The 18,464-nt window shown below is 41.7% G+C and overlaps 1 protein-coding gene across 4 annotated transcripts in view; it reads left to right on the top strand.

Moving 5' to 3' along the window:
• Positions 1–16,806, top strand: part of LOC126515068 (TRPM8 channel-associated factor 1) — a 43,075-nt gene extending 26,269 nt beyond the window's left edge. For 2 of the 4 annotated variants that reach the window (XM_050164414.1, XM_050164415.1), the window contains exons 3-9: positions 6,360–7,354; positions 7,617–7,714; positions 8,253–8,466; positions 8,749–8,988; positions 9,796–10,133; positions 11,353–11,603; positions 14,423–16,806. In XM_050164414.1, the coding sequence (XP_050020371.1) occupies positions 6,360–7,354; positions 7,617–7,714; positions 8,253–8,466; positions 8,749–8,988; positions 9,796–10,133; positions 11,353–11,603; positions 14,423–14,432 (2,146 nt within the window). In that variant the 3' untranslated portion in view covers positions 14,433–16,806. Of the gene's footprint in view, positions 1–6,359; positions 7,355–7,616; positions 7,715–8,252; positions 8,467–8,748; positions 8,989–9,795; positions 10,134–11,352; positions 11,648–14,422 lie in introns of all 4 variants that reach the window. The other 2 variants (XM_050164416.1, XM_050164417.1) reach the window with 2 other exon arrangements.
• The last annotated feature ends 1,658 nt before the right edge of the window (positions 16,807–18,464 follow it).

Below are 18,464 nucleotides of genomic sequence, written 5' to 3'. Positions count from 1 at the left end.
TATAAACATAATACCTTAAATAAGAGTACAAATACACATATAAAAAACTGACTTTAAATTTTATATCAATAAACCAAAGTCCATACCAAAGTAAAGTATTCATTTCTTTATCATATTTCTCTTTAAATGAAAACAAACATTGATAAACAATCATTCTGGGAATTTGGGCATAGTTTTCTCCAAACTGCTTCCTGCTGTTTGTTAGGTGAAGTAACTTTAGGGTTCATGGAGACCTTTCAGGTGGTCTTGTTTCATCAAACCACATTAGCTTAGAAGGAATCTACAGGTTCTCATCTTCTATAAAAACAGAAACAGAATCTCTTTTCCAAGTAACATATCCTTAGAGTCAGATTTTCAAGTCATGATACCTTTTAAATGTATATGTTGGTTTAGCTTAGCAGGCCCCAGAATCAAATGTTTTTCAACAGTTAACTCATTAATAGTAAAATATCCAATGAAAACACAGTAATACACATAATACAGACTCTCTGTGTATATTCCATCTTTACAGGACTTATTTTTTTAATCTATTACATTTTAACATTTATTTTACTATCTTTACTCCTTTAATCTATGACTGTCTATACTCTTTCTTCTTTCTCTCCTAAACCCATGTACAGTTATCTAACACTGTGACACATTCAGAGGTATTTTTGTTTGAGTCTGTCTTATTGTGTATCTGTAATCATTTTCTGACATGGAGAGGTTTTTTTTTTTTTTAATGCTAAGCAGCATGGTTAGGACTATTGCTGTGGCTTTGCCTGTTGCTCCATTCAACATGGCAGATGTATGTTCACCACCTCTATGAGCCATGCCCATTGCCCCAGATCCAGGGACACAGTGGGTCTGTGTTGCCATAAAGCAATTTGTAACAAGCTGCTCACAAACCCCATTTAAGTGCTCTGTAGCAGAAATTCTGGGAAGAGCCAGAGCCTTTCATGCTGCCAGCACAAATCAGGCAGTTTTTGCTGCTAACACTGAGTCAGGAAGCCTTCTCTTAAAGGAGCCATGCCTCTGCTCACTACCAGCAAACAGAGCCTTTCTGAAAATATGCAGATACCACAAAGCTCAAATTGACTCTCATTTTTTGTGGGTCTAGAAGCCCCCTTTTTTTAAAAACTTAGGCGTTAAATGAATGCACATTGCCCCCACACTGAATGCCTTTATGTAAATGGAAATTGTGCATTGGTTTCCCAGCAACCCAGACCCAAGTAATCACACAGAAACTATATTAATTACAACACTGGCCAATAGTTCAGGCATATTCCTAGCTGACTCTCATATCATAAATTAACCCATTTCTATTCATCTATGTATCACCTCAAGACTGTGGTCTACCAATCAGGTTCTAGTGTCTTTCTCCTTTGGCAGCTACATGGTATCTGCCTGACTCTGCTTTGTTTCTCCCAGCATTCAGTTTAGTTTTCCTACCTAGCTCTATTCCACCTTGCCATAGGCCAAAGAAGTTTCTTTATTAAATAGTGGTAATAAAACATATCCACAGAATACAGACGGGAATCCCACATCAGACACAAATATTGAAGTTAAACATAAGAAAAGAGACAATGTATACTAAAATAAATTGAATGGTAGTTAAATCACCCCAGTTCTGTGTGGAAGTTGGTTTCCTGGATTGAATTCTAGAAGACATTAAGAGTAAAGCAAGTAAAAAATATACAGTTTTCAAGGTATGGTGGTACGTGCTTTTAATCCCATCACTCAGGAGGCAGATATTGCTACATCTCTGCACTGTAAGTTCCAGGCTACATGGTGAGTTATAGGCCAACCAAAACTACATAGTGAAACGTTGTAAATAGTAATAATAATTATTATATTATATAATTACTATATGTTTATATAAAAATACAGTATATATAATTATATATTTTAATATCATAGCTATTATAATAATAACAAAACTATAATGATAATGATAACAATAATCAAAAAGTGAGAGATGTTTGTTCATTGGCAGAGCTCAATGTGAAATACATACCATCCTTCGACGAATCATCATCACTTCGACCTCATCATCCTGAATGCTGGATGGTCCAGTGTTCACTACCTGTTAGCTAAAGATATTTGTATAGATAAACAGCTTTCTGTGTTAGCACAAGGACTTGAGTTGGATTCCCAGGAGTCTCCCCAAAGAAGAAGGAGGAGGAGGAAGAGGAGGGGAAGGGGGAGGGAGAGGGGGAGAGAGAGAGGGAGAAGAAGAAGAAGACAGCTAGTCAGGGTAGTCTACCTGTAATCTCAGCATTGAGTAAGGAGAGCAGAAGGATGTCTGGGGCTTGCTGACAGGCAGTCCAGCTCAGTTGGTGAGCTCAAGTTCACCAAGAGACCCTATTGTATAAAATAAGGCAGAAAGTGGTTGATAGAGGAATGGCCATATCAAACACACACACACACACACACACACACACACACACACACACACACAAACACACACACCAAAATGAAATAAAGCCCATGAAAGACACTTTTAAAGGGAGAGGAAATCTAGAGAGCAATATCCCATAAATGCAAAGTTATTTTTGTTTTTGTTTTTGTTTTTGTTTTTTTTTTCAAGACAGAGTTCTCTATAGTTCTGGCTGTCCTGTTACTTGCTCTGGAGACCAGGCTGGCCTGGCCTCGAACTCATAGAGATCCACCTGCTTCTGTCTCCGAAGTGCTGGGATTAAAGATGTGTACCACAATAGCCTGGAACAATGTTCTTGATTAAATATTAACAACTGAAATAGTTTAATATACAAAAGAATAAAACAAAACTCAACCATCCTACTTATAAATGGCTGGTTTGTTAATCAGAACCCAAATTAATTTGGCATGATAACTGGAGAAAAGGAGATTATACAATTCAGTAGATATACACAAAGCATTTGAGATGATTTCATACTTGGTCATGCTAAAACACTGAAAAACTCAGTATAAAAAATAATTTCTTCAGTCTAAAAAAAGACATTCACTTTGTTCTGTTAGTTTACCTTGTTTTGTTGGGATTTTTGAAAAAGGGTCTCATAGCATAGTCTGGTCTTAGCTTACTGTGCAGCCAAATCTGTCCTGGAACTTTAATAAATCCTACTGCCTCCACCTCCAAAGTGCTGGGGTTACAGGTGTGTGCCTTTGTATCCAGCTATAAAAACATTCTTTAAAGATGCAGCAGTGTGTTTATCTTAGAAATGAGAACAAGGCAAGACTAATACTGGTGCCGTCTTTCTATTCATCATTGTATAGAAAGCATTTATGAGCACTGTGGGGCAAGAAAAAGAGATTAAAAATCAGGAGGCAGATTTTTTTCTTTACATACCTAAATATACTAAAAAAATTTTAAATATTTATTTATTTATTATGTATATAATATTCTGTCTGTGTGTATGCCTGAAGGCCAGAAGAGGGCACCAGACCTCACTACAGATGGTTATGAGCCACCATGTGGTTGCTGGGAATTGAACTTTGGAAGAGCAGGCAGTGCTCTTAACCGCTGAGCCATCTCTCCAGCCCTAAACTAAAGTTTAATTTATAAATGAAGTACATTGTGAGTATAACAATAGCTATTAATAAAAATCTAAGAATTGTACAATATATTCTAATAAAAGGATTATGAATGTGGTCTTTCAATCTGTCTTTTAACAATTTATTATTATTATTTGTGTATGTGAAAGAGAGAGAGACATGGAAAATAAAGTGTCAAGAGTACAGCACACTTGTGGAATCAGAGGACAACAGAGTCTGTTCCATCCTTTGCCCTTTACATGAATGTCAGGGGTTGAACTCAGGTCCCTACCCTTGTGCCAGCAAGACCTTTATCCATTGAGCCATCTCACCTTCCTCTCACAGACTATTTCACTGCACTATGGTCACCCTTTTGGTGGGTGTATGTATAGCATAAATAATAAAAATCCAGAGACAGATATTGGGGTTCAAGCTGAAGATCAGAGAAGCAAATCAGCCAACCACTAGAGAGTTCTACAAAATTTCAGACTGAAAAGAGAGCGAGTACCTGTCTCATCCCTCTTTATGTTCCTCTCTAGTGCTGGGATTAAAGGCTTGCATCACTACCGCCCAACCTCTATGGCTAACTAGTGTGGCTGCTGGGATTAAAGGTGTGTGCCACTACTGCCTGGCCTGTGTGGCTATCTTTGCACTCTGATCTTCAGGCAATTACTACATGTATGATACAATGCCTGTGTGGCAACGTGAGGTGAAGTGAGCGAAGTGACTGAAATACTGTGCTTCTTGCATCAGGGTAGACAAATCGGCCACTGAAACAAATTATCTAGTTCATAGAGACTTGCTCAATGAGGATAAAGCCGTGTTCTCAACATAAAGTTCAGGAACAACCACATAGCATAATGGGAAAGATGAACTTTGACCCTTATTGTATTTGATACCATACTCAAACAAAGGTCTGGACTCAAGTACAAAAGAAAAACTGGAAAACTTGTAAATGATAGCCCAGAAAGCAAACAAACAAACAAAAGCAAGAAAACCAAACCAAAAACAACCACAACAAAAACTCTTGCAACCTTGCATTAGGCAGGGATGGCCTATGGAAGACAATGTACAAGAATATAACATGGAAAGAGGGGTAGCATCTCAGCCATCTCATTCCTAAATGTTACCTGAGAGACATGAAGTCATGTCCTCCCCCCAAACATCACGTAACATGTTCCCTTCTTATCACTGGGTACCCTGAGATTTTCTTCTTTTTCTTGGCTATTATGAAAATGCTACAAGGAACATGGAGTCTCTGGAAGGCACCGCTCTTATTGCTGTGCTGTGGGTACACACCCAATGGAGGGTTGGCTAGGTCATGTGGTAGCTCCCTTTTAGGTTTCCAAGGTCTCTGCAAACCATTTTCTATAATGGCTCTCCAGTTTACATTCCTCCCAGCAGTGTGCAAGAACTCCCCTTTCTTCACATCTTCGTCAGACTTGCTATCTTTTGGCAGTTTGAGAGTACTCATTCTAATAGATGGGGAGAGATTCCTCCCTCTGGATTTGATTTCCACTTTCTTGGTGAGTAGTGGTGGCAAATTTCTCATAGACCTGTTGACCATATGTATGTATGGTCGTGAGGTGAGGTGATCTTGTCCATTGTCAAGTGCACTGAAGTTCTTGGCTGATCACTACTGGCTCCTGGGAGGTATTTTCCCAAACAAATGAGAATCCTGGCTCTTCTGTTTCTCCATCTTCTCTTCTGTTCTGTATGCGTTCCAGATTCTTCTGTTAGCAAAGGTTTCTGATTCAGCTGATTCCATCTATGCTGTGTCCTACATAAATACCCCTCTTCCAGCTTGCTGAGTGTGCCTTGATCAGGTGATAGTTTGAGTTTATCTTCATTTTAGTAACCTCTATCCCATCTCAGAATGCTGTGTGAAAGAGAAGAAAATCGGAGCAAGAAGAGATAGTTAAAGATTTTTATGGTTGATGCCTCAAGGAAGGAGAGGACCAGTCTGCAGCAAGGCCCCAGTTTCCCTGCCAATTAGTCAGAGCTCTGTACAGTACAGGAGCTAAAAATCCATTGTCTATCTGACACGCATTTTGTATCTCCTCTATGTCGGCTCCTGTCATAGCTTGACACCTAGCAGAAGTGACAGATTTAATTCTGGAGTTGCGGGCATGTGGAGGTCATCCTACTCATCAAGGGCTCAATCTCCCTTTGGAGTTTGGAGGTGGCTTGAGGTCCTCATGGTGGGAGGGGTGGGTTATGCACAGGAAAAACGCTGGTGCTGAGCAAAATGGCACAGCATGTAGCACTGCTCTCGTCTTGGGCAAGCTGCAGACAGGCGGTGTTCAGACATGGGACTCCCTCCCACTAAGGGACCGCAGGTCTCATAAGAGTTGAGGCTTATGACTGCCTCCTACTCCATCTTCTGAGGTCCTGACTGTTCACTGGCACCACTAACTCTGCTTTTATCCCAGCCATTTTCTCTATCAGATTAGTGTTGTGAATATATACCTGAGGTTCATTATAGAATAAAAACATGATTCCTCGCCTAATTCTTCACATATTGGAATACATACATGGGTGGAATAAGCGTGAACTTAAGTCTGCACTGTTCTGCCTTAAATATAGTATCTGGTAAACACAGAAAGATTTTCCGTGCAATTTCCTTTGAAGAATTGGTGATTTGAAAATGAGCATAACAGAATTAATGGTCAGAGTTGTGCCCTCTTTCCAAAAAAAAATGTTCATCTTCTCAGTTCTCCAAAATCTTCCACAACATCTTGAAAAAAAAAAAAGAAAGAAAAGAAAATAACAATATTAGTGAAAGTGTTGGGACCCTTGTGTCATAGCCTTCAAGGAACTGCATGCAGAGTGGCCCCTCTAATCAGGAGTGTGTATTTCTTTCACAGTTGTGATGATGACCTCTCAGAAGACAGAGATGAACTTCTGCATGGCATCTCAGAGCTGGACATCACCAACTCGGACTGTTTCCCATCCCAGCTTCTAGTGCATGGGTCTTTGGCTTTTCCCTTAGGGCTAGATACCTACCATGGCTGTGTGATAGCCGCTGCCCGCTATGGCCGGGGAAGAGTGGTTGTAACTGGTCATAAGGTGTTATTCACAGTGGGTAAACTTGGCCCATTTCTGCTCAATGCTGTCCGCTGGCTGGATGGGGGCCGCAGAGGCAAGATTGTGGTACAGACAGAGCTGAGAACACTAAGTGGTCTACTCGCAGTAGGGGGTATAGACACCAGCATTGAGCCCCAACTGACCAGTGATGCAAGTGTCTATTGCTTTGAACCCACAAGTGATGTAGACGTTAAGGAGCTGCAAGAGTTTGTAGCAGAGGGTGGCGGGCTGTTTGTTGGAGCCCAAGCCTGGTGGTGGGCCTTTAAGAACCCAGGTGTGTCCCCTCTGGCTCGCTTCCCAGGAAACCTGCTCCTCAACCCTTTTGGCATCAGCATCACAAGCCAAAGCCTCAACCCAGGCCCCTTCCGCACCCCTAAAGCAGGAATAAGGACCTATCACTTCCGTTCCACCCTGGCAGAGTTCGAAGTGATAATGGGCAGGAAGAGAGGGAATGTGGAGAAGGGCTGGCTAGCCAAGCTGGGACCAGATGGGGCAGCTTTCCTGCAGATTCCTGCAGAGGAGGTCCCTGTTTACATGTCCGTGCACCGACTTCTGCGGAAGCTGCTGAGCCGCTATAGGCTCCCAGTGGCAACCCGAGAGAACCCTGTAATCAATGACTGTTGTAGGGGGGCCATGCTTTCCCTGGCCACAGGTCTGGCCCACTCCGGAAGTGATCTCTCACTACTAGTCCCAGAAATTGAAGACATGTACAGCAGCCTCTATCTGCGCCCCTCGGAGTCTCCCATCACCGTGGATGTCAACTGCACCAATCCAGGTACGACGGCAGGAGGATGGAAGCTTAGTTTTATGGGCATCAGCAAAATAGGGACATGAGATTGCTGCAGTGTTGGGAAGTTTGATCACCTGAAGAGGGTCATCACTATCCTTCACTATCTTCCTCTTCAGGAAGATAAAGGTTGGGTATTAGGCAGTGTTTGGCAGAATCAGAGCAGTATTGCGGGGGAAGGAGTGGCTGACGTCATGAGGGGTCTGTGCAGCACTATATGGAGCAGTCTGCCCTTCCTGTGCTTTGGCAGGCACGCGATACTGCTGGATGAGCACCGGACTCTACATACCCGGAAGGCAAATCATAGAGGTCTCCTTGCCTGAAGATGCTGCTGCTGCTGATCTAAAGGTAGAGCCACTCCCCATCTCACCATGTGATGCAGAAGCCTGATGCTCTTGCAGAACCCCGATGCTCTGGCTAGCCTAGTTGGCATTGGATAGGATCTGCATAACACACTACTGACAATACAGTTTTTAAATACCTTTTCCCTTCTTAATGGTGAGGAAACTTTGCTTTGATATATAACGAAATATATCAAATGATACATTTTGGAGTCCAGGTCTCTTAAATCATCTTGCCGCAGAATAGCCATCGCTGCTCTTAAAATTTGTTCTTTTGACTTACATAATAGAATTAGAACTAAGAGACCTCGATAGAAGGTTCCCTGACATTCTATAAGCATTCAGTCAGTGAATATTACCTTATTTTCTGTCTCATAACTTAGGACATATGAACTCAAGAAATGCTATTTTATGACTACCATACATGACATCATGAATGGTACATGGGGTCATAGCCTAATCCCCTTCCTGGGTCCATCTCCTGTTCTTTCTTCTACCACCCACACATACTCCATGTGACTGTGAGGGTGATTTCTCTGCTTCAGATACAAATTGGCTGTCATACTGATGACCTGACCAGGGCCAGCAAGCTTTTCCGAGGCCCCCTTGTGATTAACCGGTGTTGTTTGGACAAGCCCATGAAATCCATCACCTGCCTCTGGGGTGGTCTCCTTTATATCATCGTGCCTCAGAATAGCAAATTGGGCTCTGTGCCCATCACCGTGAAGGGGGCTGTCCGTGCTCCATACTACAAGTTAGGTGAGTCGACATTATAAGGGCACGCTGAGAAGTGGGAAGCTGAGAATGAAGAAGTTTCTGGGGCTTTTTAGTACAGGAGACAGGGGTAGACCAGTGGAGGGAGGTGGTTGGTTTCTTTAAGTTCTGCTTTGGTAAATTAAATCATACCCATAGGGGCTTCCAAGAAGGGTGGAGAAAAGGGATGGCTTTCATCTTGGGGTTCTCATCTGGGGTTCAAGTTGTAAGCATGTTTTAACTTAAGGGACTTAAGGACGGTTCAAAATCTTTTGCCTCTCTTGAAAGGGGAGACATCCCAGGAAGAATGGAAGAGGCGTCTCCAGGAACATCCTGGTCCATGGGGAGAGCTAGCCACCGACAACATCATCCTGACTGTGCCAACTGCAAATCTTCGAGCTCTGGAGAATCCTGAGCCACTGCTCCGCCTCTGGGATGAAGTGATGCAGGCTGTGGCGAGGCTGGGTGGTGAGCCCTTCCCTTTGCGTCTGCCTCAGAGGATTGTGGCTGACGTACAGATCTCAGTCGGTGGGTATTCTGAGTGACACTTGCTTCCCCAAGTATTTTCTTCCTTCTTTCCACAGCCATTAAAGCAATGAGAGTAAAAATGGTTTTTTGCTAGCAAGACATGTAGTTATATTCCCTGTGGTTTAAATGGACATGGGAGAAATTACATCAAAATAAATACTAGCTTCAGTTAGCATGTCAAGAAATGTAATCAAAGAAATCAAAAGATGCCACTTGATCTTTGTCAGGTTCCACCTGAGTATCTTAAGAAGTTTGAAAATACGGCAGAGGGCCTTAACCTTGTTGAGGTAACTGGAAAACTCAGAACAAAGAGCTATTGGAAAATGAGTCCAGAAGCCTAAACACAGGGGGTGGGTACAAGCATGGAAGCACCATGGAAATTTTTCTAGATCCTCATTTTTACACTGCATGACTATATCTTGCAGTGTGCTGTCAATGTAGGTAATCCCACATGGAAGGACGGGGCAGAGGCATCTTCAGAGAGTTTGAGAAAGGGTTATAAATTAGTCTCACATGGTTACCATCACCACCCCCCCCCCATAAAAGCAGGACACTCAAATAGCAGCATGAATGGCCTTCAGCAACCTGTACTCCTCCAGGGCTCAAATCAGAAGGAAGATGAAAATGTCACTGTAGAATGAGCACAAAGAAAACCTGGAAGTGGTCTGGGCTTGAATGACCTCTTGGAGCAATAGGGGTGTTAGAAGGAGCCGGGGGCTACTGTGTCCTTTGGAAAAGAAACAGTTCACAGACAGACTTAATGACGAGACGAGAGGATGCTGACCTGCCCTTCTTCTATATCCCCAGGCTGGATGCATGCCGGGTACCCCATCATGTGCCATCTGGAGTCAGTGCAGGAGCTCATCAGTGAGAAACTCATCAGGACCAAGGGGCTGTGGGGCCCTGTGCATGAGCTGGGCCGCAACCAGCAGAGGCAGGAGTGGGAGTTCCCGCCACACACTACTGAAGCCACCTGCAACCTGTGGTGTGTTTATGTGCATGAAACGGTCCTGGGAATACCTCGAAGCCGTGCCAATATTGCCCTGTGGCCCCCTGTTCGGGAAAAGAGAGTTCGAATCTACCTAAGCAAGGGGCCCAATGTAAAGAACTGGAATGCCTGGACTGCATTGGAAACATACTTACAGGTACTGGGAAAGACTGCAGGGTGGTAAGGCAAGGGGGGTAGGGCACCAAGATCACATGGTTAAATGATAAGCTAGTGACCCTGGGGACCACCTACTTTTTCAGCTTCCCACATTCAGCCACAGGAGTCCCTGAGAGAGTCTAGGGCTAGCAGCACGTAATGATGGCTCTCTGTGCAGTACTTTGTGTGACCCTACGAAGTGTACAGCCCTGCACTGGCTTAATAATATCAACTATACTCCGATAGTGTGGTAAATAGTGCATAGTACTGAGAAATCTTAAATCTGGTTGAGTTACATGGAGTCCTATAAACACACTCTATTCTCTGTGACTTTCAAGGCAAATAAATATACCAGTGATTGAAACCAACCTCTCCTACTTCATAGCTCTCAGGCCACCCTCCTCACTCATTCTATGATAGGTTGTGACTCATTTTTTTCCTTGCTATTAGAAAGCTTTGCTATGCTAAAGCTTTGCTAGGGATTCCACTGTATATAGGCAATCCAAGACTCTTTTCTGCCTTGGATCTGGAGGTTCACCCTGCCTTTGAACTGACTTTCAGTTCAAAAATTTTTCAGCCCCAGTGTCTAGATCAGTCCCTAGATCACTCTGGGGAGTGATGTCATCTTGGATTTAAGCCCAGCATGATTTATTCTGGTTCCCCCACCTGTTCCAACCCTTCACTGTCCATGCTCAGTGCTACTTTCTCCTTATGTGCTCATCCATGAAGCGAAGACATGTTTGTTCTAATAACTGCCAAGAGGCCCCTGAACCCCAAAACCGTGTGACCCTGGCTAGAGTAGGCTCGTTCCAGTAGCCACATGAAGGTTACTTTTAAACAGGCCCTGTGGCTCTGTCAAGTATGAGCTTTTTCCAGTGGCTCCTAAAGATGATAACTTCTAAAATTCTCGTTCTTTGTTATAATTATCTATAGACGTCTACCTGATTCACTTACCCCCCAAAGACTATTTTTAGTGGCCTTGTGAATAAGTATTAGGATGAGGGATTAGTGAGATTAGTAAATGAGAGAGGAGGGCCTGAGGCCCACACACAGAATGATCCGTGGTGGATGAAAAGCTAAATTTAGCAAGCTGAACTGACTAACTTCACTTGTGTGTGTGTGTGTGTGTGTGTGTGTGTGTGTGTGTGTGTGTGTGTGTGTGTTGCACCTTATTTTGGTAGACTGGGCGTCTCACCTGCTTTCTCAACTTTCCCTTCTAGCTCCAAGAGGCCTTTGGTTGGGAGCCGTTTATTCGTCTCTTCACTGAGTACAGAAACCAGACCAACTTGCCGACAGACAATGTCGACAAAATGAATCTGTGGGTGAAGTTGTTCTCCCAGCAAGTGCAGAAGAACCTGGCTCCATTCTTTGAGGCCTGGGCCTGGCCCATCCAGAAGGAATTGGCTACCAGCCTAGCCTATCTGCCTGAATGGAAGGAAAATATAATGAAATTGTACCTCCTCACACAGATGTAAGGAGTGCCCATCGAGGTGGCAGGTAGAGAGGTTTGGGGAGGTAGGCAGAGGCTGGGGTTTACTCCTCTACCTCTGTCTTCTAAAGTTCTGGCTTTGTCCTCTTAATTCATTGCTCCTGTTTCTTACTCCTGACTTCTGTCTCTACGAAGCGGGTTAAGAACACGGCACAAAAGTGAAGCCAGACTTTTTTAGGAATAAGGCCTGTGTTTAGGAGCCCTACCCCTTTGCCCTTCCCCAGGCACCCTCCTGACCCTGTACTGGCCCAGTGCTGGGAGCATGGGCATTTGTGTCTGTGCTGACCACTGGTCTATCGTGACGGGCCATAGAGGGCAGTCTTTCCGTTGGCTTCGAGATAGGTATAGAAGTCTCTGCCTCTTGGGGTGGTCATGGAGTGTCTGACTGATGGTTTTTAAGAAACTTGTGAACTATATGGTGCATGCCGACTAAGGGTTGCTTCATTTCGTGCTGACCCGTCATTCTCTTCCACAGCTCAGAGGTTAACAGCAACCTTTTTCTTAGCAGACTCCTGGTGCCCAAACACTAGGTCTTTTATTGACCATTTGTATGTTACTGGCAGCAAGATCCTTGACTTGTTCATGGCTCTATGATCTCATCCTATAAATTGGGATCTATTTCATATGATTATTGGGAGAACTGAGCTTTGCAATGTCTCTAAAAGTGATTATAGCAGTTAAAGGGTGTGAGAAAATGTCATATTTAATTAACCCAAAATTATTATAGAGCTAGACATCACTTTTAGGTGGTATTAACAGATGTGGTCATAGCCCTTTAAGGTTTTTAAGCTGATATATGAAAATATAAAACTGGCATATATTAACAAGATGCCATGTAATGCCTAATGTATGAATACAGTTTTTTATATCTGAATTGGATAAAATGCATCTGTCTACTCCAGCATCTATCACTTCTTCAGACAAAATGCCTTCAAAATCATTTATAGTTTGTTTGTTTTTTTTTAATATACAGTGCATAATTGTTACTGAGGGCCAGTGGGTGAAGACACCTGCTGCCGAGACTCAAGACCTGAGTTCAATTCTCAGAACTCATTTAGTAGAAGGAAAGGCCCAACTCTTGCAGGTTGTCCTCTGACCTCCACATGTGTTCTGTGATACACACATAAACACACTAAACATATTTAAAAGAAATGATTTATCTGCCCTACTCTATCTTACACTACACATACCAACCCCTAAGATGATTTTGGTACTTTGCTTTAGTAATATAAAGAAAGGATTCGACACTCACAATGGAGTTTTTCGATGGTTGTTTGAGACCAGGCCTCTCTATCTAGGTAGAGCTGGCTGCTTCAAACTCAGTGATCTTTCATCCTCAGCCTCCAAGTGTTGGTGTTACAGGTGTGCACAGCCACACCCAGTTTCACAATGCAGTCCTTTTTCTTTTCTCTTTCACAGCTACTTATATTTGACCTCTTTACCCAGTTCTTTCAGTTCAAATTCCTTCTTTGATAAAATCCCGAGTGGAGATCTTAACAAAAACCAGAACAATCGTAAGATAGTGTTTAGCGTTAGCAAACAATAGATACCCAGCTTTTGATATGTTTCCACAGGGAGGGTCAAGACACAATTGCTGTCAAGGGTTATTGATTACACATCTACAGAAACCTTTACTTTGGAGAAAGATAATTTCACAAAGCAAACCCAAATTTCATTAGTTACTACACATTCAAAGATCTCTTGGTTTTCCCCCATTTTCTTTTAAAGTTTCTTTCGTAGTTTTAATGAGTGCTTGCCTCTAGTATTGATGTTGTGCATAACCAGTGTTCCCTCTTATTTTCAATTTGTTTTAGTCTAATCTGTTTTATTTCTATAGCTTGTAAGTGGGTGAATGCACAGACTATAAAGTTTATGTGTGTGTTTTTTTATCATGCAACTTCTCAATTCTAGATTTATTTCATGGATATTTATCACTGAGGCATTTTGAACACAAACATTCAATCTTTATAAAAATTTTTTTAATTATGCGCTATTAAGTATGTGCCAGGCATTGTACTGGTTCCCATATATAGGTTTATCACTTATTCTTCCCAATAATCTCAAAGTAGAAATTATTATCACTCTTATTTTATGAATAAGAGAACTGTATTTTATGGAGATTAAGTCAATTATGTGGGACTCCACTGCTAATAACTCATAGGTCTATGAGTTTGAAGCCAAGCATTCTGATTGCAGATTGGGTATTCATAATCGTGGTGCTTTGAATTGCCAAATAAAGAAACAAATCAGTAATACAGAACATTTATCCTCCTGCTTGCCAGAGCTTGGGCTCTTTAGGCTTAGCCCTTATCTAACCTTAGCAGGACAAAAAGACTCTGATTCTCCGGAACATCTCCGGAGAGGGAGAATTTAATTCAGACTCCTAAAGTGCTTCCCGGTAGAAATGTGGTGAGCCATTTGCATCAGGCAACTCTTTAGGTTCTGATTATTCAGACTGTTTGTCACTCTCCCCTGAGTACGTGAGAGCATTTTGGAGTTTATTGGATTTTGAATCATGATCTATTTTAGTGAAGTACCTGATTTCCCGAAGTCCCAAATGCTTCGTGTTGGCAGAGAGAAAATTGGATCTTCAATCTTTTAGGATAAGCTTTTTCCATTCTCACCCCTCCGGCTTAATCTGTTTCCGTTCTCACCCCGCCCCTTTAATCTGCTTTCAGTTGAAAAGCCTGGGTCTTTTCAGTAAAGTTATCTATGCTTTTTCCCTGTCGAAAGCTTCCAGTGGTGCTGCCCATTTAAGATGATGAACTAAACCTGTGCATTTGCCTTCCCTCCTTTCCCAGGCCCCACTGAAACCGAAGACAAGGAATACAAAAGAGAATTGAGACATTGAGACACTCAGCAAAGAAAACTAAAAAAGCGTTTGGTTGAAGAAGATCGCAACAAATTTCTGGAAGAGATAAAGTAAATGAAGCTTGCTAATGAATGGGAAATATGAAGGCACGTTTCAGACAGAATACACTGATCTGACCATCGTAACCCCAAAGAGACTTGAACACTAGAAAAGTCTAGCTACTAAATAATTGTACCAGTTGTAAATTGACCCACCCGTTCTATTCTACCCCAACCCTTGTACATAGAACACAGAAAATCTACCATTGGTACTAGTGAAGCTGTTATTGTTATTGTTGTTTGAATAAAGGAATCAAATAAACCACCTGAGGAGAGGGAAGAATTAGTGTTCCAAAGGATACTCTTTTCATGGAAATAAGTGGCCCCCTAGCCTTTTTGTTCATTTTCTTCTGAGATGTGGGACTCCTGTTCACATACCCAGGGAATCTAGTCATAGGAGAGATTTGCTGGAGAAACAGGTGTTCTTTTAAAAGACAATAGTTAGCACAGGTTCTTAATGTGGACTTTCTGACAGGAATTCCATGCATGGAAGGAACCAAGGGAGACTCCTACCAAAAATAACAACTTAGATGTAAAACGATTTTAAAAAAATATTATAAACTTAAGTAAACAAAATTCACAAAGAAAAAAATTCCTTAAAATTTTGGCCATCTCTCCAGGGAGATCTGAAGGGCATTTGTAAGATAATATACAAAGGGAAAATTTTGAACATTTTTAAAGCAAAATAAGACTGCCAAAAATGTTCAGTAGATAGGCTGGAAAGTAAAATAGAATGAATCTCCCCACATATGCAACAAGATGAAGTAATAGGAAGAAAAACAAGAGGAAGGAAAGAAAGAGAAATAGACAATCACTGTTTAACCACTGTGAGTTCCCAGAAGACAGGACATAGATAGCATGGATGAACAGAGAAGAAGAAAGACTGGAGGAACACTAGGATGAGGGGACCCAATGCCAACTACATCTAGGTACAGTGCTAAGAAAAAATGAAACAGTAGGGCTAGGACATATTCAAAGTGCCCAGAGAAAGGAAACCAGTTGTGCCAAACCTGGATGAGAAGTGTCTGGCAACTTCAGCTGTGGCACTGAAGGCTAGAAGTCAAAAGAGCAGTGGATTTACTTTACTTTTGAAAATGCTTGTTTCTGAAACTCCATATGGGTCAGATTGTCGAGAGTAATGTAGAATTAAAGATTGCTTTTGGCAGGTGAGTTTTTAGAAACCCTCTTTCCCTCCTCTGCTCTTATTAAGGAAATTTTTCCATGTTAAAAAAAAAAAGAGGATTAAAGTCCCAAAAAAGAAGGAAAGTGGTCCTGGACACTGGTGGACCTCACCCAGGATGTCTTAGTCTGGAGTGGGAGTTATCTAATAGACCCATTTTAGAAAAAAAAACACAACCATTGGGCTCCGAGAAGAATGTGCCAGAGTAGTTCTGAGTAAATGAGGCATTTGGAGAGGTGGAAGACATACAGTCTTCTATCACAAAAAAAGAAGAAAAAAAATAAAGAATATGTCAAGAAATTTAGGCTCAACTGTGCAGGGAGATAGAATGGGATAGGATTCTGAATGGGCTATGAGAAGAGACTTGATTGGCCATTGGCAGCAGATAGATAAGTTTTGTTTCCAGTGAAACAGGCATATGACATTGGGAGTGTAGAAATATGTGTGTCTGTCCACCTATCTTGGTAAAAAGTATTTTCTAGCCAAAATAATGTAGATGCCACTTATAGGTCTTTAGTGTTCTGATCACCTAGGAACAAAGCCTGAAAGAACAGAACAGAAGTGGGAAGTGACATTATCCTGCTGAGGGACAGCAGAGTGGAGGCTGGATTCATCGGGAGAAGAGGAGTAGAGGGAAGAGTGGGGCTACTTGAATATTCAAAGTGGGGTTGAACACAAACTGTTCAATTAATGGAACACAGCTATATGGTCAGTGCTAAACATTAGACCCTCAAAAGAATAAAGAATGACATATCTATTAAACATTTGGAGAAAGGCAGGTAAGGGAAAAGTGGAGAAGTTGTACGTTAAATCCTTATCTTTTGTAATGGTGAATTATTAAAGATTGTCTAAAGTTAATAAGTCAAGAGATTATTGTTCAAACATGTTATTTAAAGGTAGGAAGCTAGCCACCAAGAAGATCCAAAAAATAGATATTGTTAAAAAGCATCTGGGAAATGGGATTAGAGAAGGGGGTGGGGTGGGAACTGTGTTTTCATTTCAAGGTCCTCTGTATTATTTAATTTTTTTACCTTGTGCATGTATTACTTGGAAAAGTTTGTAATATACCAAATAAAACATCCTTCAGAGACTTCATATTGACCAAGATATGGTTGACTAGCTGGCAAGGGCAGCAAGCATTGGGATTCATCCGATGTGCCAGTCTAAGTGGTCACAAGTCCTCCATGACCCTGTAATTCTAGCTACTCTTTCTGGCAAGATTCAAGCACACTTCACCTCCTCTTATTTCTATGGATATTCAACAGAACACAGAGCCTGCTGCGGTTCTCGCAGGCCTTGTGATTAAGCTTCCTGTCTAACAGGCTTGCAGTACTTTGGAATGAAGGAGTGTCTGTAAGGCTGACCGTGGGGCTGTATTACTCTCAGATCTTCAGGCAAACTTTATTTATTAAAATACAAATGAAAAATTACTCATTCTGTTGTTTTGGGCAGGATATGCAGCAACTACACCTGAGACCAAGTATTCTGTAGGAAGCCACTCCCTGGGTTAAACCTCCTGTCATTTCCCTGAAGGAGCAGGAATAAGCTTGAATTCTCTGACGTATGATCAAGACGGAGCAGATTCACCTCTATGGGCCGTCTTAATATCTAAAAACCAAGTAACCACACCCTAGGTTGGGATATCTTGTTTGTAGTCACTTCTCAAGGCAGACCTCTTGTCAATAACTTTGAAAGAACAAGAGTAGGCGTAAGCTCTTCTTCAGTCAAAGTGGAATGGACCCACTTCTGTAGGCCCCCCATACAAAATGAACCTGAATATTTGTTTCCATTAGATTGTGTCTGTGTGTGTGTGTGTGTGTGTGCATGTGCATAACCTAATAAAGGGTAGTAGAAAATATTTTCATCAGTACTCTAATTACCTCCCTGAATTTATAACCTGTGTATGACTGGAAGCTAAGTTGGTAAAAGTTTTGACTTCATTTGACTTTCAACTTCTCTGGTAAACTAAATTAAACCACAAGGATAATTACCTCCCCAAGTAAAATCAAAACTGCTTTATATGGGGCTCTAGAGGCATGTCTCAGCACTGAGGAGCACTTGCTACTCAACCAGAGGACCAAAGTTCGATTCCCAGGTCTCACTTGACAGCACACAACTGTCTGTAGCTTTAGTTTAGAGGAATCTAATGCCCTCTTCAGGCCTCTGCAGAACTATGCCCACACATGGTACACAGACATACCTGCAGACAAAACACCGATACACATTTAAAAATAATTTTTAAAAAAATCACAGAATCATCATAAATTTAGGACTTTTGTATAATAGCTACCCAACATTTGAGCACCCTATTTTAGTCCAGCAAGTAAATTCATTCATACATATTTACATTTACCACAATTTGCATTTACATATACTTTAATCATAATTGTTCTAGGGCTTAGAAATATAACTAACAAAACAAACCTTTCGCAATTCTAGTTTCCTTTCTGTTGCCATCACAAAACACCCTGATCAAAAGCAGCTTGAGTAGAAAAGGGTTTATTTGGCTTATACTTCCAGGGCATAATCTGTCATTGAGGAAAGTGAGTATAAAACCTCAAGCAAGAGCTTGAAGCAGAAACCATGGAGGAATTCTGATTGCTGGCTTTCTACTGCCCCGTGCTTAGCTATCCTTCCTATGCAAACCAGGATGACCTACCTGCCCTGGGAATGATACCACCCTCAGGGAACTGAGCCCTTTACATCAAATAATAATAAAGGCCATGCTGATGTGAGAAATCCCACAGTTGAGA

Source organism: Alexandromys fortis, unplaced genomic scaffold (genome assembly GCF_014885135.2).
Source record: "Alexandromys fortis isolate MF-2015 unplaced genomic scaffold, M_Fortis_MF-2015_v1.1 scaffold_133, whole genome shotgun sequence".
NCBI lineage: Eukaryota > Metazoa > Chordata > Mammalia > Rodentia > Cricetidae > Alexandromys > Alexandromys fortis.
The sequence above is the reverse complement of the archived record's forward strand: the minus strand, read 5'-3'. Positions and strand labels throughout refer to the sequence as shown.